The following is a 25,031-nucleotide window of genomic DNA, read 5'->3' on the forward strand; positions in this document are numbered from 1 at the left end:
TTTTGTCAAGGCATCCTACCCATGCAGTTTGGGACTCACGAGAAATACCTCTCATCTGATCAATCAGCAGGGAAATGGGGTTAGGGACCATAGTAGTACTATTGATGGACGCATCGATGTATCTACCGTACTTCCTATGTTAGGATGACCTCCATTGATCTGGGATCAATGAAACTGACCTAGGATCAGCATGAGTGGTTTGAGACACTCTCTTGTGATATTGATTTGGGATCAATAAAATTGACTTCGGGCCAGTAAGAGTGATGTGACACACTCTCTTAAGATGAAACTGACTTTGGGTCAGTAGAGAATGGTATGAGACATTCTCGATCAATTCTTCTTCTTCATGGTTCAAAAGAGCTGAGCAGAGCTAAGGAGAACTCAGCAGAGCAAAGTAGTGCAGGGCACTGATGGCAGAGATAGTACAGTCGGACATATGGATCAGCGGATGGAGTTCTCCCTAGTTGAGAGGGAGTGTTAAAATTGGCAACTAGGGCCAAACTCCATGTGGGTCATCTTATTAATGGAATTTGATATTTTTCTTGGATCCCTCTCATCGAGAGGTGTAAGATTGATCTAAAGATGATCCGATTCCGATAAGTATTCGTGGAGATATGGCTTTATTTGTGTTATGTGACAATTCGTTAAGGTCGGCTAGCAACCAAATAAACCCCACTTGTGCTCAACGTTTTAGTATAAATAGAGGTGGCCTTCAAGTCATTTCAACACACTTGGGATCTCCTCCTCTCTACTTGTCTTTGGGTTTTAGTAGGAGGAGAGATCCTAAGGGATAACGCTGCCCTAATCCAGAGGGTAGAAGTCAGAACTGCCAAGAAAAGTCAGAACTGCCGGGAAAAGCCGGAACTGCCGGGAATAGTCGGAACTGGCAGGAATAGCCAGAACTGCCGGGAATAGCCGGAATTGTCGAAACTGTCGGAACTGCCAGGAATAGCTGGAACTACTGGGAAAAGCTGGAACTGCTGGGAAACGCTGGAACTGCTGGGAATAGCCAGAACTGCCAGAACTGTCGGGAATAGCTAGAATTTTCGAAACTGCTGGAACAAGCGGGAAAGCTGACGCAGAGGGCAGAAGCCGAAACTGTCGGGAACAATTGGAATTGCCGGAACTGCTGGGAACAACCAGAATTGTCAGAATTGCCAGGAATTGCTGAATAGCCAGAGCATCTGTCTCCGAAGGAGAGCAACATGCAAGGGACAACTAACTAACATTGGGACAATTGCATGATATTTAGTGCAGCAAGCATGTATTGGTACAACTAGCATGCAAGGGACAACTAGCATGCAACAAGAAGCATGCTGAGGACAACAAGCATGCTAGGGACAACAAGAAAGCAAGGGACAACAAGCAAGTAAGGTGCAACCATCACATAGGTCAGTGTGGCAACATGGTGCAGCGATGGCACATAATGCAGTACAGTGATGGGTACAATCATGATTAATGAAGCACGATGAGATGCAACATAATGATGATGGGTGCAGCATGGTGCAGCACGGTGAGATGCAGCATGATGATGAAATGCAGCACAACGATAGGTGAAGGAGTTACCTTGGAGAATCAGTTGAAGCAGCATGGCTTCAACTGATCTCATGTATCATCTTCTTAGAGATGATCTATGCTCTTATCTAGATAAGTCAAAGTGTTGACATCTGTTGTAAATGTACTATCTCTCTCTCCCTTTCTCTCTGCTGAACTATTGAAGAACATATAAGAAGAATTGATCAAGGGTTTCCCCACATTGGGGTTTGTCCCTGGCTAGCGCCACATCTTGTGTCCTCTTGTCTTGGCTTGTCTTCTCCGATTTATTTTTATGTTCTATCTGTAGTTTACTTTAATGCTGATGTGATTGCTAATCTGGAAAAGATATTGAGCTCACTGTGAAAATTGAAATAAATTGCTCTAAGCATAGAACATACCTAAAATTAACAAGAGAAGACTTCCTTATACCTAGAGAAATGATGAGTCGACCCACTATCAACCAACCAACTATCCTATGAATTCGAAGGAGTGGAACTAGTGAGCACAAAAATAAGGATATATTTAGGTTGATTAGCAACATTACTTTCATACCTGGAATATCTTCAGTTCTTTTGAGGACAATGATCTTCTTCAAGATCACTTGGAGAATCTCTTTTTATTCTTTCATTTCTTCCATTATGATCATTTATTCGGTCATCTCTTCTTCTTTGATCATTAAACCTGTTAGTGTTGCTTCTAGTGTTGTAGCGTGAACCATTTTTCTTCTCAGGGCAATCTTGAACATAGTGACCTTTCTTGTGACAATTGTAACATTCAATGTGAGATGATTCTCTTTCATTCCTTCTCTTTTAATTTCGAGGTGGAGGCTTCCTTGAATTTGATGGAAGTCCTTTTCCTTTCTTCTTCTTGTTATGAGTGACGAATGTGGTGGGCTCTCCTGCTTCCTGCTTTTGTATCCTGCCCCTTGATATCATCCTTGATTATTCTTGAGTGAATTTTCCAACAATCTCATCAGATGATGGAAATTTGTTGTTATTGCTTATAGTAGTAATGAAGGTTTCCAAAATAGGAGGGAGACCTCTAAGGGTTACAATCACCAATTCCCTGTCAGGCATAATTTCCCCAACTCTTTGTAATTGATCTCTAAGACGAGATATCCTCATAATGTAGGATTGCACAAACTCTCCTTTATTCATCTTCATATCTTTGAGTTGATCTTTCAAGGAGATGATTTCATTCAAATTGTTGACTTCATACATGCCAACTAGCTTATCATACATATCCTTAGACTTCTTCAAATTTCCAACATATGCAAGTTAATTATCTTGTAAACCATCAACTATAATTTGCTTTGCTTTTAACTCACCTTTCTTGTACTTGTTCTTGGCAGCAGTGGAAGCATTTTCTGGAGGCTCAGGTACCTTTCCTTGAATGTATTCCAAAACATCATTGTTATCAGCTATGATTTCCAACCTGATTTTCCATGCAACAAAGTTAGATGAGTCACCCAACTTCTCATTTTCCTTGAAGAAAGAGGAAGACATATTGACTTGATTAGATAGGCTCCTTCAACTTTCCAAAGATGATTGCTTCAACTCTTGTCTCCTTTTGGGCTTGTCCTTCACCTTAGCTTTGATACCATGTTAATTTTTACCACTACTCTATGTTGTTTCAATTACTTTAGCCCAATACACTTCTTTAATTAACAATATTTTATCAATGAATAGTATTTCCAATTAACAATAATTGAAGATAAAACAGTAAATGCAAATGACAATAGGATACAATCAACACATCAACAAGAGACACTAGATTTTGGTCAACGAATAGGGAAAACCCTTTGAAATTCTTCTTCTATTAGATTGTCATGAAATGTTCAATAGAGAGTACAATTAGCCCATACAAAAGTATCCAACAATATCAACCAAACAATATCATAGATATGATCTTAGCAACAATATTGATCAGAGATAGATTTCCCACTTTGCAGTCAACTGCGGTCAATTGTCAAACTAAAACCATAGATCCCAACTGCATGGAGGGAGAGTCATGGGTGCGGCGGAGATGCTCCAACCACAATGATGAGCCTACGTGCCTGTGGTTATAACTGAAAATTCCCTATGTCAAGCCTGTGGTTGGAAACCAAAAAACCTAATCACAGGTGCGAGCTTCAGACCCTGCAATTTTGGACCTATACGAACCAAATTCCGTGAACTCTCTTTAGATTTGTGCAAACCAATTCAAAGAAGAGAGAATAATATGCTTGATGATGATGTCCAAATGAGGTCGAGGACACTTGTATTTAGGCTTCCAAGGGTGTCAAATTTGCTTTAGGGCTGACCTGATCAAATGTAACATTGTGGGCTTTACTTTGAAAATACACTTTCCCTTGTCCAAATCCATTGCTTCAAAGGTCAAAATTGGTCCTCTCGGTAAGAGGAATCTAGTCCCATGATTGGAATTTGTCACTGAGATGCCAACAATTAACACTAGGAACCAATGTTGCATTAATCGTTATCGGGATTAAATCGGCGCGGGGAAAAAATCAGAATTATCGGGAAATTATTGGAAAAAATCGGGAAATAATCGTTTGGTACAAAAATATTCATTTTTTTCAAATTTTTTAATATCTAAACCATCTACAACATAAAATAAATACATTGACACATAAATATGATAAAAAAACTAATATATAAGATGTTTAATATCATTTCTAGCGCTAAAATCACACATAACATTGAATCATGTCTTGAATAGTAAGTCCTGACTCTTGAGTCCCAACTCAGCCTCAAAATATCAACAAAAAATATGATAATGTATCTCATCATGTCATAATGTCATATACAATAAAATGAAGAAAATAACTAAAGTCTAATCCTATTGATTTCCTCTGTCCCTCTTGCAAGAAAATACCACATCTTTCCCTTTCCCTCTAGATGTAGATGTTGGTGCTGGTGGAGTTGGCAATGGAGTCTGTTATGTTCTAGAAGATAAAGAACTAGAAGTAGGAGCTATAGGAGGTAGACCACGTCCTCTACTGGTGGCTGGGGTAGCCCGGGCAGTTGGTGTCACCTGGAAACATTACAATCTCCCAATCCTGAAATCCTGAAAAACTGATAAGTCTGCTGGATTTTGAATGAAATCTAAAATTCTACTTTCTCCATATGAAATCCAATGAGGCTGGAACCACTCTCAAACATCCCGAGTCATTTCATGGTAATGTTAAAAATTTAAGTAAAAGGATGAAAATGAAGATTAAGGAGAATGTCACTTTTACTTTAAGAATTTACATTACCATGAATAGCATATCAATACTAGGGCCTAGACTTGATCATTAAGCTGCCCCACTCAAAAATTATTTGTTTCTTTCAAAAAAAATTGCATTTCAAACTTTTAGCATCCCTTAAAAAACCATTATAAAACCTCACTGCCATCTGTCGCGACCCCCGGCGATTTTTAAAGTTTTTATCGCAATTTTTTTCGTTTTTCGCGATTTTTTCAATAAAAATCAGCGAAAAATTCCGGTGATTTTTTTGTTTAATTATCGCGATTTTATCGGAAGAAGGAAAAAATCACGATTTTTTCATTTTAAATCGCGATTTTCACAACACTGCTAGGAACCAAGGTGATGGCCATAATGATAAGGGGAAAAGTCCATGCTTGGATTTCACCCATGTGCTATTATTTAATGCCCTTGCTAACTTTTGCATTTTATGATTTTCTTTTTCTTTTGTTTCTTTCTTGTTGCCATGATATGATTTTAAATTTCTTTTAGCTGCATCAACCTCCGGGGCAACATTTCTAGGCCTAACCTAGATATGCGGACAAGGGGAGTGTGCTAGTGCCCTATGGACCCAATGGTCATGTGAACCTGGAGAATGGAAATAGTAAATAGGTCTTGTAATGTGTGAAGGGGAGTGATAAATATGGAATGGGAAAATGAGACCCACTACCAAAATCGTGGTGTCCCAAATGGTGCCCTTCCTAAGGCCATAGGCCAAAAGGGGATATCCCACGGGACTAGGATTGAGGATTAACCCCCCAATTAAGGTAAGGGAAGAAAACCACCTTCAACGCCTTTCCTTCTTCCAAGTCACCCAATAATCCATACCCAAAATGCCCAAATGAAAAACAAGCATAAGCACCCAATTGCACTATGAAAAACATACCTTTTGGATCAGATTGCCCACCTTCTAACATGTGCTCTTCAGAAATGGGTGAGGAAACACACAAGTGATGCAGGTGGCAGAGATAAAGTGGCACATCGCATCGGCTACAAAGTGGCTGCAGGGGCTGTTGGCTGCTGACTGGAAGAAGATGAATAGGAGAAAAACTCTCCTAAGAGTACCCACGTTTGGTAGGTAACAATCCCAAGTCTCCAGTAATCACAAGATTCCATAGAATAATTTGGGATGGTTAGATGATTTCACAGTATGACAATTCTGTATCACACTCGGAAGTTCATATTGCCTTGTATCGTCAAAAATGTCAGTTCCAAGAATTGAAAAAGATGAGAAGACATTACGAGATAGACAAAAATATCAAGCATTGCCATCAATAAGCTTTGAGGACAAAGATTTTCTGAAGGGCAAGACAACATTATGAATATAATATATAATTAATAATTAATAAATAATTAGCATATTGAGACATGTTCTAAAGGACATGACTATTCGTGAAGGGGCACCTTGTCATGTATATTAGCAGGACCCTCATTTGTAATCGTATATCATATCAATTTTACATAAAAAATTCTTCTATATAAATATTACTTGTCCTATAATGTATATTTACATATTTTAGATATTCTGAATATTCAGCAGAGTATATGAACTTTGTTTGTTACAGCATCTCCTCCATTCTTGTGGTTTTGGGAACTCTTACAAAGCCCAACATGTTGATCATTCCTCTTCCATTGATTTTTTTCCTCTCACATCAATACTCCTGCTGTGGGTTATTGCTTCATAGATTTATTACAATATCCCCTATGATTCTTTTGTAGCTTCTGCAGTTAGCTAAAAGATGCTTTTCAAATCTGACCCGATTAAACTCTATCTTTGATAAATCTTCCAAATCAAAACATAAATTGGAGTGTTTTAATTACTTTCAAATCGAATTGAGAATGGGGGATACTCAGACTTTGTACAGACAAGCATCTTTTCACAGTCACCTTCAGAAAATCCAAGTCAGCTTTGGACAATAGTCTTTTCCTTCCATTATCACCTGCTTCTATATTAATAATATCACTTGCATGCATAGATCTTGATTGGTTTTCTTAGATCTTGGGTTGTCTCTTTTCTGTAGAATTAACATGTGGAGTTTTTAATGTTAATGAAGGAGGCTGGTAACTGCCCCCTCTCTGGAGCAGTTTCTCTTTGCAATCCTTTCAACTTGGTCATTGCAGATGAGGATTTTCACAAGGGTTTCAATAATGTCTATGATAAAGCTCTTGCTAGAGGTCTTCGCAACATATTCCAAAAGTAAGGCTTATCTGATAGATTTAGAACATTACTTGCATGCATCAAATTATTCTTTTGCTTCCTATATAAACCTGCGACTTCAATGCTTGTTGTTGTAATGGCAGGCATAAACGTCTTTTTGAAGGGATAGAAGGAGAATACAATATACCCATGGTGGCTAAAGCAAGATCTGTAAGGGATTTTGATGAAGGCTTAACAAGAGGTTCGTCTTGCTCAAGTCTAAGCAAACACAAATCAAGCTATCATATCTATGGAATGCAATATGATCTTACTTACCATCTGACGTCAGGTTCTCATTTCTGTTTTGGATACTTGCTTAGTATCCTTTGGGTACAAATCAGTAGATGACTACTACAGCAATTCAAGCAGTTCTCTTTCTATTAAATATGTCCAAACTTCTTTATTATGCATCCAGGTGATTCAATTGTTCAATATTTACCTCTGTCAAGGTTTTCAATAATTTATTAAAGAAGAGGTTTTAATTTGGACAATAGAATAGCAGATAGATGAGTGATAGTGATTCACTTTATTTGATGCAGGCTGCAAATGATCCAATAGCTCCCTCTCGTGGTATCCCTCTAGAAGATATCAAGGTACAGATAGCTAATATATGATGAATTTTCTTTGCTATACTAATAAAAAAACTATTTCACTTTCTTTGATTCTTAGAAAGAGTGGATCCACATTCTTTCTATTCCCGTAGTTACTATTTCACTTTCTTTGATTCTTAGAAAGAGTGGATCCACATTCTTTTCTATTATCATAGTTCTCTTGCATGATTTATTGGAAATAAACATATATTATTCTCGTGTGATGAGCATGAGTGGATTTACAACTCTGAAAAAGTACATTGTAATCCAGCTTGACAAGAAAGCCTCCTGCCAACCCGTGGCATCTATTATTATTCCTAACACTTATGTGTCATATCAGAGTCTGATAAATGAATTAGAGTCTAGAGACACTCTTATTTTTTATAACCGTCCTAACCTAGAACACACCTGAAGCCTTTATAGTGTTGAAAAATGGTAGCTGCGGCCGGTATTTTCATTGGCAAAATTGAGGAAGAAATTATTGTTTTCCAACTGTCAAAGTTGGCCTCAGTTGGACAAGTCGACCCCACTACTTGAAGGGGTTTGACCCCAAGGTCAAAACCCACCTCTTGACTCACATATATATTGGTACTCGTTGGACCTCATTTGACATCATCAGAACTCACTCATTCGACAAATTACAGGAATATGTGCTCACACGTGCGAGGAAGAAGAAGGACTATCTCTGTGTTCTTGACTTCTGTTGACCAGCGTTGACTTGACCAGATTTCTGCTGTTTGTCTGAGCTGTTGACTAAGGGTTGGAGGCTGATTTTTCTGTGGTTCATTGACTGTTTATTGACCAAAGATTTATTCTGTTCTGGCAGTTGACCAAAGTTTGACTGCAGGTCAAACTCTGAGGTTTGACTGATTTTTCTGTGAAATTTCAGGACCGAATTTCGGCCCTTCGACCAGTAGCCTTAGGCTGAAATTCAGCCCCCTTGTTCAGACTTTGACTGCGAGCAATTCGTTGACTTTTTATCTCTCTTTTGACTTGGCAATTATTGAGGTCAAAGATGGACATTTTGACCGGAATATATTGATGTACAATTGATGAATTGAACTCTCATAAGGAAAGATTACTGGCTTTTCCCTCTTGTGGGGTTTTGTCCCAAGAAATTTTGGTGTCTCTTATTTCATTGTCTCACTATGATCTCTATTGCTCTATTGAAGTTAATGGTTGAAATTTTCATGTATAATTGCTTAATGATTGGAATGCTCTAAAAGAAGTCAAATTGTATCATTGGATTTAGCTATCAGTTTGAAAATTGTTCTAGTCTTGTTTGCAACTAGAAAATCAACATGGTGTCAGAGGCCTTGGTGAAAGGAGCACTGAGATCACCTTTTTTTTTGAGGAAGCCCTAAGTAAGCCTAAGTCTGAAAAAGTTGAAAAAGTCCTAGTTCAATTTGCAACAGAACAAAAAACTTGTTTGTAGAAGGCCAGAATTGTTTACCACAATTTGCAAGGAGATCAAGGGTTAAGAATCAAGATCATTCATTGCCTTCATTGCATCAAGATTGATGACCATGTTAAGATCAAGGTCAAACCTTGACTTCTATGCTGAAAATTTGTGTTTGTCTGCTGTGGAATAGTAACAAGTCCGAGCTGCATTACCTCTGTAATCCATGACCTAGTCCGAGCCTCTTCTCTCTGTGAAAGAAGGTCTGAATTTGATCAAGTTAGAGCCTATTATATCCGTGGAACAATGATCAAGTCAGAGTTTTATCTCTGTGGAGAGAAGCTACAGGTCTGAGTTTCTTTTACTTCAGTTTGTTAACCTTGTAGAAGTGATCAAAGTGTTCAAAAGTTCGAGTGTACTAACAAAAGTCTGTGTTGTCGTCATTGTGAAAAATACTAAGAGGTTCAAACTCTATTATCTGTATGAAAGAATTCAAAAATCCAAAATCTATTCCCGTGGTACAGTCAAGAAGACCAAGCCCATTCTAAAGAAGAAGTCCGAGGTGTCCGAGCCTATTTGAGCCTCCCTGTTATATGGACTAAGGTCTAAAGGAAGAAGTCCGAACCTCTTTGAGATCATAAGGAAGGCCTATAACAGATCTTTATCTAATATATATTGTGAACAGTTGGAGACATTCTTGTGTGCAACTAGTGGACACCTATGGAAGATTATCTTGTTGATTCTTTAAGGGATGGTTTGGTAACAAAGGAAGGACTGATGCTAGCAATCTGTGGAATAAAAATCCCAATTAAGCAAAGACGAATGACAAGTTGATGCTCAAGGACGTTACAAATTTGATCTTTCAAGAATCATGTCTAATTGAAGATAATGGAGTTTTGCAAGGTTCCCTGAATAGTCATTGAGCTTGAATATCATCCTTGTGCGAGTTTTTGCAAGATGCTGGAAAGATGTCAAGAAATTTCTAAAGACATACAAACAAGTCTTATTTTGTGCTTCTAAACCTTTGTGGTGTGAAAGGCTCTATACAAGAAAGAAGTGTTGAGAAAAGACCACTGGAGCAAACCTAGAAATCAAGGTATGTGCAAAGTAAGAAAGGAAGGCCAAAGGAGTGTGAGGTTGGAGAAAGAGGAAGAACAAGAGAAAATCGAAATTTTGGGCTATCTATGTCTCTCTTAGGTGGATTCCTCTGGGAGATCGAAGTTTCTCTTGTCAGGTCAAAGTTGCTGCTGCTGTCAGTTGTTGGGTCAAAGCTGCTGCTGCTGCAAGTTGTTGCTACTAGGTCGAAGTTGTTATTGAAGGGTTATCATCTGCAAGAAGCAAAAAAGGGCTGACTTGGTTAAGAGGAAGTCTGGGTCTAGGTCAAGATTCTTGGATTATCTAAAGAAGCTTTTAAGGAAGAGTTGTTGACTGGGTTTTCCCCTAGATAGGGATTTTGCCCTGGCTACCTGCCTATATCTGGTGTCTATGATCTTTGTGCTATTGTTTTGGTAATTGCTTGATGAACTAAAAGATAAAAGAAGAACATAAAGAGAAAAGAATCAAAAGTAATTACCTATATAAAGAAAATATTTTTGCCTTTTTTGATTTTCTAACATGGTATCAGAGCTAAGGTGAAGAAGGAAAAAGGTAGTTTAAGGATCTTTTATCCACCATTTTGTGGGTGATATCCCTAGGAGATTTTCTTTTTCTCCACTATGGTCTTCAACGAGCAACCCCTTGCAGCCACCAACTAGCTCATTGTGCCATTTCTCCGCCACCTGAGCCAACCATGTGTCCACTCACCCATCTGCCATGATTGTTAAATTATGGTATGTTTTATGCTTAGAGAAGTTTACTTCTTTTCTTCTTATTAGCCATAGATTAACAACCACATATACATTAAGTAAAGTGCAGATAGAACATTAAAACGATCAAATAGAAAACAAGCCAAGACAAAAGACACAAGATGTGGCGACTAGCCAGGGACAAACCCCAATGCAGGGAAATTTTTGATCAAATCTTCTTTTATCTTCAATAGTTCAGCAGAGATAAATAGTACAAAATCAGAATTCTGTAATTTTATATCAGCAGCAGCAAACCCTAGATTAGCAAAGTCAAACTTGGTCAAACGAATTGAAATTGACCTCCAATATGCTTGGTCAATTTCCGGTCAAGTAGCCCTCAAACAGCCTGAAGAAACAGCCCTTGAACAACCCCAAAAACACAGTCAAACTGCTGTTGACTGAAGTCAACCTGTTGCCCAAAACTAGGGCAGTCAACGCTGGTCAAACCTATGGACGGATTGCTTCAATTTTTTTGCCAAAATTTGCGGCATGCCTAGGAGAGGCAGCCACACCAAAACCCCACCCTTGAGTCAACGCTTGGTCAACACAGGTCAAAGAGACCTTCAGCAGTTTCTGCGTCCTCCTTTTCAGCGTCGTCCTTGCCCTAATGCGTCCTACTTCCCACGTGTGAGATGCTCCTTATATAACCCAAAGCTAAGGAGAGAGAAAGAAGAATGAGTGAGATGAGATGATGAGAAAATGAATCAACCTCTCTCGTATTTATATGATTCACTGGGCATGTGTGCCACACATTAACTGCTGGCCGACCTTGACAATTTGTCAAGTAAATACAAATAAATTCATATCCCCATAAATACTTGTCGGAATCGGATGATCTTTAGATCAATCCTACATTCTCAACAAGAGGAATCTAGGAAAAATATCAGTTGCCATAAATGAGGTGACCCACACAGAGTTTGGCCCTAGTTGCGAATTTTAACACTCCCTCTCAACTAGGGAGAACTCCATCTGCAATCCGTTTGACTGTCGCTACTATCCCAACCATCAAATGCACTGCCCTGCATTTCTTGGCCTTGCTTTGCTCTGCTCTGCTCTACTCGAACTATGAAGAAGAAGAAATGATAGAGGATATATCATACCATCCTCCACTGACCTGAAGTCAGTCTCAGAGTGTGTCATACCACTCTCACTGGTCCCAGATCAATGGAGGTCATCCTAGCATAGGGAGTACAGTAGATACAACAATTCATCCATCGATAGTACTACTAATGGTCCCTAACCCCATTTCCCTACTCATTGATCAGATGAGAGGTACTTCCCATGAGTCTCAGACTGCATGGGTAGGATGCCTCGACAGGAGAACTAATCATCTTGTCCATAGGGGAACGAATCATCCTGTCCAACAGTCGCCACAGAGAACTAATCATCCTGTTCCACAGTCCCACGGAGAACTAATCATCCTGGTTCACAGTCGCCATAGAGAACTAATCATCCTGTTCCACAGTCCCATAGAGAACTAATCATCCTGGTCCACAGTCGCCACAGAGAACTAATCATCCTGGCCCACAGTCGCCACAGAGAACTAATCATCCTGGCATACAGGAGAACTAATCATCCTGTCCTACAGTCGCCACAGGGTGTCACAGGGGAAGGTTGAACCTTTCACCCTATACATAGTGCACCACTAGGGGATGGTGAGTCGCCCTGTGGTTGCATGTCGCTCCAAGAAGTACCCAGCCCCCCTGGAGCTCTCAGAGCTCAGTACATCATACTCGACCCTCATAAAAGGGTCTCTGAATGATACCAAGTCGTTCTCGGAAAGTCAAGAATTTGACCTTTCCCAGGGGCTATGTCAAAATGTCGATGACTTGTTCATCTATGCTGATATGTTGGACCCTTATTGCTCCCTGCTGCACCATATCCCGAATATAGTGGTCGCTGATATCGATATGCTTGGGGCGATCATGAAATACGAGATTCTCTGATAAACAAATCTCGCTTTGGTTGTCACACAGGATCATGGTCGTATCCAAAGTAAATCCAAACAACTCACTGAAAAGCTTTCACAACCAAACTGCCTCACAACAGGCCATACTAGCAGCAATATACTCTGCCTCGGCGGTGCTCAAAGCCACCGACTTCTGCTTTTTGCTCATCCAGGATATAAAGGCAGATCCCAAAGAGAAACAACACCCGGAAGTGCTCTTTCGGTCCACCACACTGCCTGCCCAATCAGCATCGGTATATCCATGTAGTCTCACATCTCCGGCAGTGTATCTCAACCCATGAGTGATTGTGCCACGAAGATATCTCAACAGATTCTTGGCACCAATCCAATGTGAGTGGTGAGGCTCAACCATATGTTGACTCAACGTGTTGACTACAAAACATATATTCGGACGAGAGTTCACCAAGAACATCAATGCTCCGATGAGTTGACGATACTCAGTAGCATTTTGTAAAACGGGTCTAGCAGCACTACCGCTTAGCTTCTTGAAGTCAAGCTCCATTGGGGTAGTCACGGGCTTGCAATCCACCATATCGAATCTCTCCAATATTTTCATTACATATTTTCCTTGAGATAGGAAAATCTCCCTTGGCTTCTGCCAAACTTCTAGTCCTAGGAAATAGTGCATCAGTCCTAGATCCTTCATCTCAAATTCAGAGGCCAACTCCCTCTTACATTTGTGAATGAGAGGGTCTGCGCCTATTAGAAAGACGTCGTCAACGTACAACACCAGTGTGAGAGGATTGTCATCTTCAGCCTTAAAGCAAAGGTTAGGGTCGACTTCACTCCTAGTGAATCCCAGCTTCATCAAGTAGCTATCGATCCTCTCATACCACGCTCGGGGTGCTTGCTTCAGCCCATAGAGGGCCTTCTTCAACCTGCACACATGAGATTCTTGATCATGAATCTCAAATCCTTCGGGTTGCTCCACATAGACCTCTTCTTTGGTCGAACCATGCAAGAACGCGGTCTTGACATCCATCTGATGTAGGTTCCATCCTTGCGAAGCAGCAAGGGCTATGTTCAAGCGGATGATGGCATATCGGGCAACAGGTGCAAATATCTCATCATAGTGTATACCTTCCTTTTGAGAGAAGCCACGAGTGACAAAACGAGCCTTATAATTTTCCGTACTTCCATCAATTGCATGCTTTATCTTGTAAAGCCATTTCAAAGTGACAACTGTTTTGTCTTGGGGTCTGGGGATCACATCCTAGACATCGTTTTTCATGATGGACATATATTCATCAGTCATAGCATCCTTCCATACTTGATGCTTGATGGCTTTTGCGAATGACGAAGGCTCATTTTTGATGATCGTGCTCATGATGGTCAAGTATCCCTGATACTTGGTCGACTTCTTACTTTCCCGGAAGGTTCCCCTAGGTGCTATGTGCCCTTCAACATCATCAAGTTTCCCCCTAAGCCATGGAGGTCTCTTCCTAGAAGAGGAAGGTTCTTGCGGAAGGGGATCAATAGGATCCATAGGTTCTTCCACATCGGGCATTGTCTCATCTTCCTTTTCCTTTGGTTCCATGGTGTCAGCTTCTTTAGATCTCCTTTGAGTAGGAAGATTGTCAACTTTTTGCTAAGAGCCATATCTTCATCAAAGGTGATGTCATGGCTAATCTCGATTTCCCTTTGACCAACGACATAGATTCTATAGCCCTTACTGTTTTCGCTATAGCCCACGAAGATTCTTTTCTTTCCAGATGCACCCAATTTATTTCTCTTCTCCTTTGGCGCATGAAAATATGCCGACTTTCAAAAATTTTAAAATGAGATACGTCAGGTTTCTTACCAGTGAACATCTCTTCGAGAGTCTTAGAACCCAATGCTTGATGAGGGCATCAGTTTTGCACATATACGACGGTATTTGCAACTTCGGCCCATAGAAACTTCGGAAGTCTTTGATTGTGAAGCATAGCACGGACGGCTTCCACAATCGTACGATTCATCCTTTCCGCCACACCATTCTGCTCAAGAGTATATGGTGTTGCAGTCTCCCGCTTAATGCCAGCCTCTTTGCAAAATTCATGGAATTCATTAGATTCATACTCAGTCCCATGATCAGTCCTTAAGATCTTGATCTTCTTTTCGGTTTGATTCTCGATCAAGGCTTTGAAGTGACGAAACCAAGTGAACACTCCATCCTTCTTTTTCAAGAAGTATATCCAAGTCTTGCGAGAATAATCATATGTAAAAGTGAGGTAATATAAATATCCTTCCAAAGAGTTCACAGGCATAATACTAGATATGTCTGAGTGAACCAACTGCAATATATCAGAGGTCTTGCTTTGGCTTGAGGGGAATGGTCCCCTTTTGAGCTTTCCTTTGGCACATCCAGGACATACACCTTCTTGCTCTACTCGGAACTCGGGCATCCCTGTCACCATTTGTCTTGCAATGGGTAGAGCTTTATAATGAAGGTGAGCAAACCTCCGATGCCATAGTTCGGACTGAAGTGATGTGTCACAAGACATGACACCCAGCGGACTTCCTCCGACCTGATATAATGAATCGACTCGAAACCCAAGAGTGAAAGCTTCCTTAAAATTCTTTTTCCATACATGTACCTTGCCATCGATGAAGGTTACCTTGTAGCCTTTATCCTCCATTACCGAAATGGACACTAGGTTCTTTTTGAGATCAGGTACATATAGGACTTCTTGCAAATGAATTCTATTACCCTGATTCAATTGAAGAGTGACATTCCCTACGCCTTTCACGGGATATTTTGTGTTGTCCCCAAGAACAATTTCCAGGTTGGTCCCCTTTTCTATTAGATTGGAGAGAGCTTCTTTGTAACCAATGAAGTGCCTTGAGGCACCACTATCAATAAGCCAATTTCCCAGCGAGTCCGGTGTAGCAGTAGTAGAGAGGGCCACTGGTAGACAATATTCATCTTGCTTACTGTTAACAACATTAGATTCATACTTGGAGTTTCTTGCCTTCTTGAAGGGTTTTCCTCTTCCTTGATTTCCAACATTTCTTTTACCTCTGCCATTAGACTTGCCATTCCTTTGATTGCCTTGAGAGTGATTTTGGTCATTGTCATGGTGTGAGCCCCTTTTATCAGGGCACTCCCTCGCACAGTGGCCCATTTTGTTGTAATTGTAACATTGACCTTTTCTTCCACCCTTAGGTCCAGCCTTTTCTTTGGATTTAGCCCTAGAATTGTTTCTTCTTTTAGCATGAGAAGAAAAGGCAAAGGGATGGCCTTTAAGTGCGGGCATTTCTTGCTCCTCCATCCTTGTCTCTTCTTGAATACATCTAGCCATCAATTCTTCAAATCTTGGGATGACATTATTGTTGAGAAGAGTAGTCCTAAATATATACCATTCAGGTGGCAGTCCTCCAAGAGTTGTGATAGTCATTTCCCTGTTAGGAACTTCTTCCCCAATAGATAGGAGATCATTCTTGATCTCGGTGATCCTTAAGAAATATGCTTGCATACTCTCATCTTTGCCTTTCTTAATTTCCTTTAGCTTATTTCTAAGGAACATAACTTGATTTGCATCATTAACTTTAAATAAACTCACCAGTTTATTGTAGATTTCCTTGGAGGTTGTCAACTTGGAAACATAGGCCACCAGGCGCTTATCGATAGAGTCCCGGATGATCTTCCTTGCTTTGACTTCTCCCTTGGACCACTTTCTTTTGGTAGTAGCAGATGCATTTGATGGAGGAGCAACAACATTACCTCTCACACTTCTCGATCTTCTAAAGTCAGATCGAGAGACATCTTCCATCCATGATAGTCAAACTTCTCATGGAGCTTGTCTTCGGCGGGGAAGAGTGTTGAGGACCCCATGAAGTTTTTAGGATAGCCTTGCCAACCTTCCCCTTCGATGATTGCTCTTGCTCTTGCTTTTGCTTGGGCTTTGCCTTCACCTCACCTCTGATACCATGTTAAATTATGGTATGTTCTATGCTTAGAGAAGTTTACTTCTTTTCTTCTTATTAGCCACAGATTAGCAATCACATATACATTAAGTAAAGTGCAGATAGAACATTAAACGATCAACAGAAAACAAGCCAAGACAAGAGACACAAGATGTGGCGGCTAGCCAGGGACAAACCCCAATGCGGGGAAACCATTTGATCAAATCTTCTTTTATCTTCAATAGTTCAGCAGAGATAAATAGTACAAAATCATAATTTTGTAATTTTATATCAGCAGTAGCAAACCCTAGATTAGCGAAGTCAAACTTGGTCAAACGAGTTGAAATTGACCTCCAATATGCTTGGTCAATTTTCGGTCAAGTAGCCCACGAACAGCCTGAAGAAACAGCCCTTGAACAACCCCAAAAACACAGTCAAATTGCTATTGACTGAAGTCAACTTGTTGCCCAAAACTGGGGCAGTCAACGATGGTCAAACTTGTGGACGGATTGCCTCGATTTTTGTGCCAAAATATGCGGCCTGCCTAGGAGAGGTAGCCACACCAAAACCGCACCCTTGATGAGTCAACGCTTGGTGAACGCAGGTCAAAGGGACCTTCAATAGTTTTTGCATCCTCCTTTTCAGTGTCGTCCTTGCCCTAATGCGTCGTCCTTCCCATGTGTGAGTTGCTCCTTGTATAACCCAAAGCTAAGGAGAGAGAAAGAAGAATGAGTGAGATGAGATGATGAGAAAATGAATCAATCTCTCTTGTATTTATATGATTCACTGGGCATGTGTGCCACACATTTAATTGCTGGCCGACCTTGACAATTTGTTAAGTAAATACAAATAAATTCATATCTCCATAAATACTTGTCGGAATTGGATGATCTTTAGATCAATCCTACACCTCTCGACAGGAGGAATCTAGGAAAAATATTAGCTGCCATAAATGAGGTGACCCACATGGAGTTTGGCCCTAGTTGCTAAGGTGAAGAAGGAAAAAGGCAGTTTAAGGATCTGTTATCCACCATTTTGTGGGTGATATCCCCAGGAGAACTTTTCTCTCCAAGATGGTTCTCAACGGGCAGCCCCTTGCAGCCACCAACTAGCTCATTGTGCCATTTCTTCGCCACTTGAGCCAACCATGTGTCCCCTCACCCATCTGCCATGATCGTATGTTTGAAGGTGGGCCTCCTCAACCTAAAGCCATGCCTTGTCATTTGGTAATTGAGTTTTGTAGTTTTCTTATCATGGACACTTATGAGCATGGATTAATGGGGGGATTCGACGGAAATAATGGGCTAGGTCTGTGCTGATCTCGTAGACCTCTTTTGGATATTACCCTTGGATTCTAGTTCGTGGGATCTCTATTACTGACCATTTGGCTTTAGGGATGGTATTTCACGGGAAACCCTAATTTTGGTTGTGTGGACTTGCTCCCTCATTTGCATATATTAACCCCTTTCCACTCGTTAATACCCCATTCATCATTTCTCCCAACTTGGTCCTGTTGACCACTAGGATGGCCCCTGATGATTATATGAAAGACTCCATGCCCAAGGATGATCCAGAGGACACTTGTACCATCAGATATTATCAGTCAACATAGTTTTTTAACTTTACTTCTATCTTCTCATCATCTTTCTTGTACCTAGGTTCCACACCTTGCGGGGAATTGTAATAAATGATACTAGTAATGATGAGATTTATGTCTGTAACAGGCCTAGGATGTTGGGACTCGATCAGCAAATGAGTACACCTTGGAATGCTTTTTTTATTTGGTTAATTATCCCTTCTTTTTCAGAGGCAGATAAGCTTTTGGGTTTTTTCACTCACTTTTTACCCCAAAGCTAGGGTAACTGTTTGAAGGTTGAGCCCCTAACACATCTTAGTATATAGAGTCAATGTATGTTACTATACTAGATCACACAAAAAATTTCGTGGAATTTGGTTAGGTCTAGGTAGTCATTTTTTAATTTTTTAAATTTTTCGCAGGTCAAAAATTGTATTTAAATTGTAATAAGTGTAGTCTAGAGAAGTTGTATGAGGTATGAGTAATAAAATTACACCCCTCACCTTCAACTTTCTACCATGACACACTTTGAGGGGTTAATAATGTGTTGTGGACTCTCAAAATCCACATTTCCTAAGTTTAGTGGAAATTGTGGCATTTAATTAGGCTAGAATTAAATAAAATAGAGAGAAATAAATTATTTCATGTGACATAATGGTGTGGAAATGACTTGGAAAATATTCTAAGTCAAAGAGTTGAGTCAATAGACATGTGGAAGATGATTGAGCACATTGTATCATAAATATACCATTATTTCATAAAATTGAATTTTCGAGAGATAAAGCAGTAGTTGCACATGTGGAAAATCAAATTTATTAGAGGAACTCATGTACTGAAGGAATATTCAACGGAATATTTAGACTGAGGATTTTGTGGGGCCTTCTCTCACTGTTAGCTAGAGTTGCATCTACACTTAGCACTTCACATGGAATATTACGAGTTTCACTTGAGGAAATCTCACAGTTCCTAGGTATCTGCGCAGAGCATCTTTGGGATCATCATCTGAAGTGGCGGTAGTTGGTTTGAGTTTGATTTGGTTTGACTAGAGTTATCTCATTGCTTTGATTCGCTCATGGATATGTTTACTATGCCATATATGGAATTTGATTTCCCTTGAGGTGCACATATGGAATTCGATTTTTCTCTAGTATCTCTATCTTCTCCACATCGAACTTGACTTATCTTTCCTTGGGATTTGCTCCAAGTTTAGTTCTCTGAATAATGAGGCTATGTGCACTTATATTGTATCATGTTATGAGCTATTGGGCTTGAGGAAACTCTGCCATTTTGTACTTGCATACTTTCTTAATATAATCAAGACTTCGGGGCTAGCTCGATAGTGTTTTCTTGGCGTTATAAGGTGATGTCCTTTAATGTTATTGCTATTGTGTTTAATTTATTTTGCATATTCAATTAATATTAGTTTATACTTGCCATCTTGCTTAGATTGATGTGTGTAAGCTATCTTGCATGTATCATTGATTTAGAGTAGTATTCTAGGGATAAGTTTGTCAATTCATTTTAGGAGGAATGCATGGTTTATCTTATTCATTATATTTCTCTAATCCTTTGCAAATTAATATTTGTTCAAGTGTGTAGGAAAGATTTTTTGTTTTGTGTTTTGCAACCCATAGGTTTGAGCATTGGGCAACAAAGAGCTTGAGGAGAGGCTTTGGGAAACTACTCACTCGTGTTTATGCAGGACCCTTCATGCTATCCAAAGACTGATTTCTAGGGAGGCCATAGGCACTTGGGAGAGAGTTGCAAACTCATCTAATCTGTGGGCCTTTTGAGCCTTGTGAATCTTTTTTGGGGAATTTTTTCCATCTTCAAATTTCTTCTTGTTATATTTTTTTTTTTGAGAGAGTCTAGCTTTGTTAGATTCCTATCTTTGTAAAAATCTCTCTCACATTTTTGGGCAGCCCTCTTAGAGGCTTTTTTACCCGCTTTAAGCTCTAATAAAAGATAACAATTTGTCTTAGGGAGCTTGGGATTTTCCCCATGGTATCCCTCTTCTGCACTTAGAGGAGGGATTTTTGTGGGTGGACTAATCTTGCTTCTAGTTTTTCTTAGCTTTTTAGCTTTTAATTTCATATTGTGAATGCTTAAAATCAACACATTTCATTTTACATGCAATTTTTACTAATCTTGTATTTAAATTCCCACATGCATAAGCTTTCGAATTGTAAACTTGAGAAAATCTCATCTTATGTGTAAACCCTTCATACTTTGACAAGTTTTAATTGTTTCATAATTTCTTCAAATATATGCTTCATTAGTTGGTCAATTTATGCTATATGTCATGGAAACAATTTGAACACTATCATTTATTTGAAACAATTGTAGCTTAAAACAATCTATTCCATTTTACTTGCTTATGTTCTATTCAATGGTGCAAACACATATGAGCTTATTTACATTCTAGCCTTTCAAGTTTTGCAAACTAGTTCTTTTTGAAACATTTGCATGTAACATTAGTTTAAGTTGGGGAATTAACACAATTTGCACTTTATCTAGGCATTTTAGTATAGGAAGGCTCCAAGTCTTATTAAAATTTTACCTCCAACATAAGTTGGTTGAATTAGATATCTTAGGGACCTACTCTTCTACTGACTTTTCACTGCGAGATCCATATCTTTGGGTGAGAGTGAGGTCTGAGGATTGAAGAGTTAAATTGTAATCTTGTTGTAGAGATAATTAATAAAATTAACTAAGAGCATTGTCCATTACATTTACTTTACTTATCTCTTGATGGTTTGAGTATTCAAGTATTGTAATCCTTTCAAACAAGTGCTTTGTTTTCACGCTTCAAGTATAATTGCATATTTATGCCTTGGTTTAGCACTTCCTTTGTTTTACATTTCCAAGCTATTTATTAATTGTTGGGTTTTGGCAAGATATGTTTCACGTGTTTTGATTCATAAAGTTGATTATTTCAAAAGCATTTTGGTATCTTGCAATATCTTGTGCGAACAATCTTTTGTTTACATTTCAAAGTTACTTTGCTTTTTCTTTTGAGAGCATTGCATTTTACTTTGAAAAAATATATCTTTAAATTGTTGAGCAAATTACTTATAAGGCACGGGTTTTATGATTTTTCTCATGTTAATGATTGACATTGTTATTTCAAGTTGCTCACATCATATTTGCTCATAAATCCTTAAAAATGATCCATTTTCATTATAACACTCTCCTAAAAACTCACATCTTTTAACTTAAACTTTTCATTAGGGAGCACCCCCCTTAGCTAACTTAGGAGATAGCTCAAACAGAGAGAGTCGGGATTATTGTGACAATCTCTTCTCTGAGTTCCCTGCCACCAACCACACCTTGTGGGGTTGAAGGCTTTTCTCATTAACTTGTAGGTAGGTGCAGGCGACAGGGTCAACATTTTTGGCGCTGTTGGCGGGGACAAATTTTCTTGTACCTGGGAGATCGACAAACCTTCCTGTTTTAGCATTTTTGAACTTTAGATTTAGATTCTTGTTCAAGTGGCGACTTCACTCAATCCAAATTTTGCAAGAGTCTCTACTAGGAGAAATTCAAGCGGTCTAGTTAGCCCCTCTCCTAATCCTAAAAGGGTTTTTAGAGAGCGGTTGAATATATTTTCTCATAGTAGAGCTCTTGCTAGTCTTGGACAAGAGGCTATTTCTGATATTCATTTTCTTTTTCAAGAACAAATAGAGCCTAGCATCATGAATGATCTTTTTGTTCCTTGTGACTTTACTAACATAAATGGCTATCCTCACAATATCCCTAACAAGGCTATTGAAAAGTTGCCTTCCGTTCAAGGTAACAATGCCATTAGTGCTACATCACATGTTCTAAACTTTAACGTTTGTATCTTTAAATGGTGTAACACTGTTAACTATGAGGATGTGAAGATAAACTTTTTGTTTTATCTTTAGAAGAGGATGCTCTTGATTGGCTCATGAAGCAACCTGCCAACTCATATAACTCTTCACAAGCCATTCTAACTGCATTTTTAGATAAGTTTGGAGAGAAGAAGGAAAATAGGCATTTGATCAATGCCATTAGCAATATGAAGGAAAATGAGAATGAAACCATGAAGGAGTTTAACGAGAGATTCAATGGATTAGTAAAAAGCATGTGTACTACTCTGCATTTTTAGATAAGTTTGGAGAGAAGGAAAATAGGCATTTGATCAATGCCATTAGCAATATGAAGAAAAATCAGAATGAAACCATGAAGGAGTTTAACAAGAGATTCAATGGATTAGTAAAAAGCATGTGTACTACTGTTAAAACTCCTGACGAATTTCTTTTATGCTCATATCTAGATGCTTTTGGTGTTGACACTGCTTATGAGTTAAGGAGGAAGGAGCCTGTGAATTTAGGTGTAGCTCAAGCTGAAGCCTTAAAAATGGAAAAGGCTAGAAAGCAATCAGGAAAGTCTGAACTTCTTGGTTTCACTAAAGGGCCATCGAAACCAAATGATTCCAAAGGCAAGGCCAAAGAAGAGACTACACACGGTCCTATTAAAGAGTTAACCCAACTCATCAAGAGTATGGAGGCAAATCACACTAGCCAAATGAATGCTATCCAAAATTGATTAGTGGCCATGGAGAGAAATCAAGGTGGGAGATTCCCAAATAGAGGAAATGATAGATGACAAAAGAGAGGACATCTCAATGACCATAGGCCACCTAATCCACTTGAGTCTACAAACTTGGTTGATGATTGCATGCCTTATTGTAGACCTTGTGATGACATACATGATGAACTCACTTGTCGTTATGCAAGAAGGATGTAAGAAGGATCCTAGAAGGAGATATGGTGGGAAGTTGGGAACAAGTGAGCAAATCAATGTAGTTGGAAAAGAGCATCATTTGTCCTTGGAAAATTGGATGGGAGTTATGGAGAATAGTCAGAAGGTAAATAGAAAGTCTCCATCCTCCTATAGTGTGAATAATTTTGAAGAGTTGGATAGGATCACCAAGTTATATGGGGAAAGGCCTTCATCAACTCAGATAATTTTGAAGAGTTGGATAGGATCACCAAGTTATATGGGGAAAGGCCTTCATCAACTCAGATTTTAGAGATAACCAAGGATAAAGAAAGGGGAAAGAATAAAGAAAGAAATCATAACAAAGATTTCACTCCACCCACGTCGAAGTTGAATTGACTTGGGAGGATGGTTTAATAATGCTAAGATTTTAGTTCCTGTCACTGAAATCATGAAGATTCCCTCCCAAAGATATAAATTGTTGAAAACCATTTATGCTCCAAATGGAAAAGAAATGTCTAATTTTTCTTAGGATAGATATGAGGATGCTCCTATCACTTTGCAAAGTAGTGATATGTGTAGAGATAACAGAGACTACCAACCTTTTTTTCATCACTATGTTGGTCAATGGAATGCTTTTACACAATTGTATGTTTGACTCTGGGGCATCATCTTGTGTCATGACTAAGAAAGTCATGAATAAGTTAAACTTGAGGACTTCTAGACCCTACCACAACATTTGTGCAATGGACTCAAAGATCATTGAAGTTTGTGGTTAGATTAAGGATCTTCAAGTCCACTTGGCTGTACATCCCGATATTATGATCACCATGGATATTGTGGTGATTGATGTGCCGATGCTTGGGGATGCTATTGTCCAGAAAGTGGGGAGATGATGTTGGGGGTAGTTTGCAAATGGATTTAAGTTATGCTACCATCCCTAATAGTGAGGGCATCATGGTTAGATTGGATAGGGAGTTGGAGAGAAAGTTTCGTGTAGAAAATCCCAAGGACCCTCATAATGAAATTGTGTATGAATCGGATAACTTGGGAAACTATGCTATCCTGGCTAATTCTTTTCCTCCTTTGGAGGAGGTGGATTGTAAGAAATATGGAGTTTGGCAAATGAATTTTGATGGTGCCCATTCTAGGTATGGTAAGGGTGCTGGAATTGTCCTTACCTCCCCTCTTGGTCACATTTTCAAGTTTGCCTATGGATTGGAATTTGATGCAACCAACAATGTAGCAGAGTATGAGGCTCTATTGTTGGGTCTTGAGTTGGCAAAAGACTTGAGGATAAAGTTGCTTAGTATCAAGGGGGATTCTGATCTGGTCATTCTTCAAACCAAAAAACATTTTGCATGCAATAATGATAGATTAAAGAAGTATCGAAATGTGGTTTGGGATAATATGGAATATTTTGATGCATTAGATCTTCAAGCAATTCCTAGGGAAGGAAATAAGCAAGTCGATGAGCTGGCTGTTGCCGCATCTACATTACAACTTGGAGAGAACTTGATGGATGATAAAGTTAAGATGGAGATTATCTTCAGGCCATCAGTTCCTGATAATCTTGAGCATTGACAAATCTTTAATGATGAAAGCCAAGTGGTTCATTTTTTAAATAACATGGAGGAATTTTCTGAATTTAAGGTTGGCTACAAAGAGGAAGGATGTGATTATGAGGAGTGTAATGTGGTGGCAAATCCCGCTCCTAGGGAACGTGTAGCCTTGGAGCAAGTGTTTGACAGACATGATGCTTCAAAGAGAAAAGATGATAAGAAAATTGACCCAAGGGAATTCATTGAAGTGAATATTGGTACCCCTCATGATCCAAAGGTTATTAAAATAGGCAAGGGTACCAATGAGCAAGAAAGGAAGAATTTGATAAATTTACTTCATGAATATACAAATGTTTTGGCTTTTTCATATGATGAGTTGAAATGTTATAGGGAAGATGTTATGGAACATACTATCCCTCTTTTTTTTAACAAAGTTGATTACTGGTTTTTCTATTCCATAAAGAAAAAGGGGAGCTTTGTCCC

At 39.2% G+C, this 25,031-nt stretch overlaps 1 protein-coding gene across 2 annotated transcripts in view; it reads left to right on the forward strand.

Moving 5' to 3' along the window:
• Positions 1 to 25,031, forward strand: part of LOC149213660 (embryogenesis-associated protein EMB8) — a 244,387-nt gene that overhangs the window by 56,397 nt on the left and 162,959 nt on the right. For both annotated transcript variants that reach the window (XM_089392092.1, XM_089392090.1), the window contains exons 4-7: positions 6,835 to 6,977; positions 7,082 to 7,179; positions 7,298 to 7,392; positions 7,517 to 7,570. In XM_089392092.1, coding sequence (XP_089248218.1) covers positions 6,835 to 6,977; positions 7,082 to 7,179; positions 7,298 to 7,392; positions 7,517 to 7,570 — 390 coding nt within the window. The remainder of the gene's footprint in view (positions 1 to 6,834; positions 6,978 to 7,081; positions 7,180 to 7,297; positions 7,393 to 7,516; positions 7,571 to 25,031) is intronic.

This window comes from Pinus tabuliformis, chromosome 1_1, assembly GCF_031772625.1.
Source record: "Pinus tabuliformis cultivar Carrire ecotype Pingquan chromosome 1_1, CPIR1, whole genome shotgun sequence".
Classification (NCBI taxonomy): Eukaryota; Viridiplantae; Streptophyta; class Pinopsida; order Pinales; family Pinaceae; genus Pinus; species Pinus tabuliformis.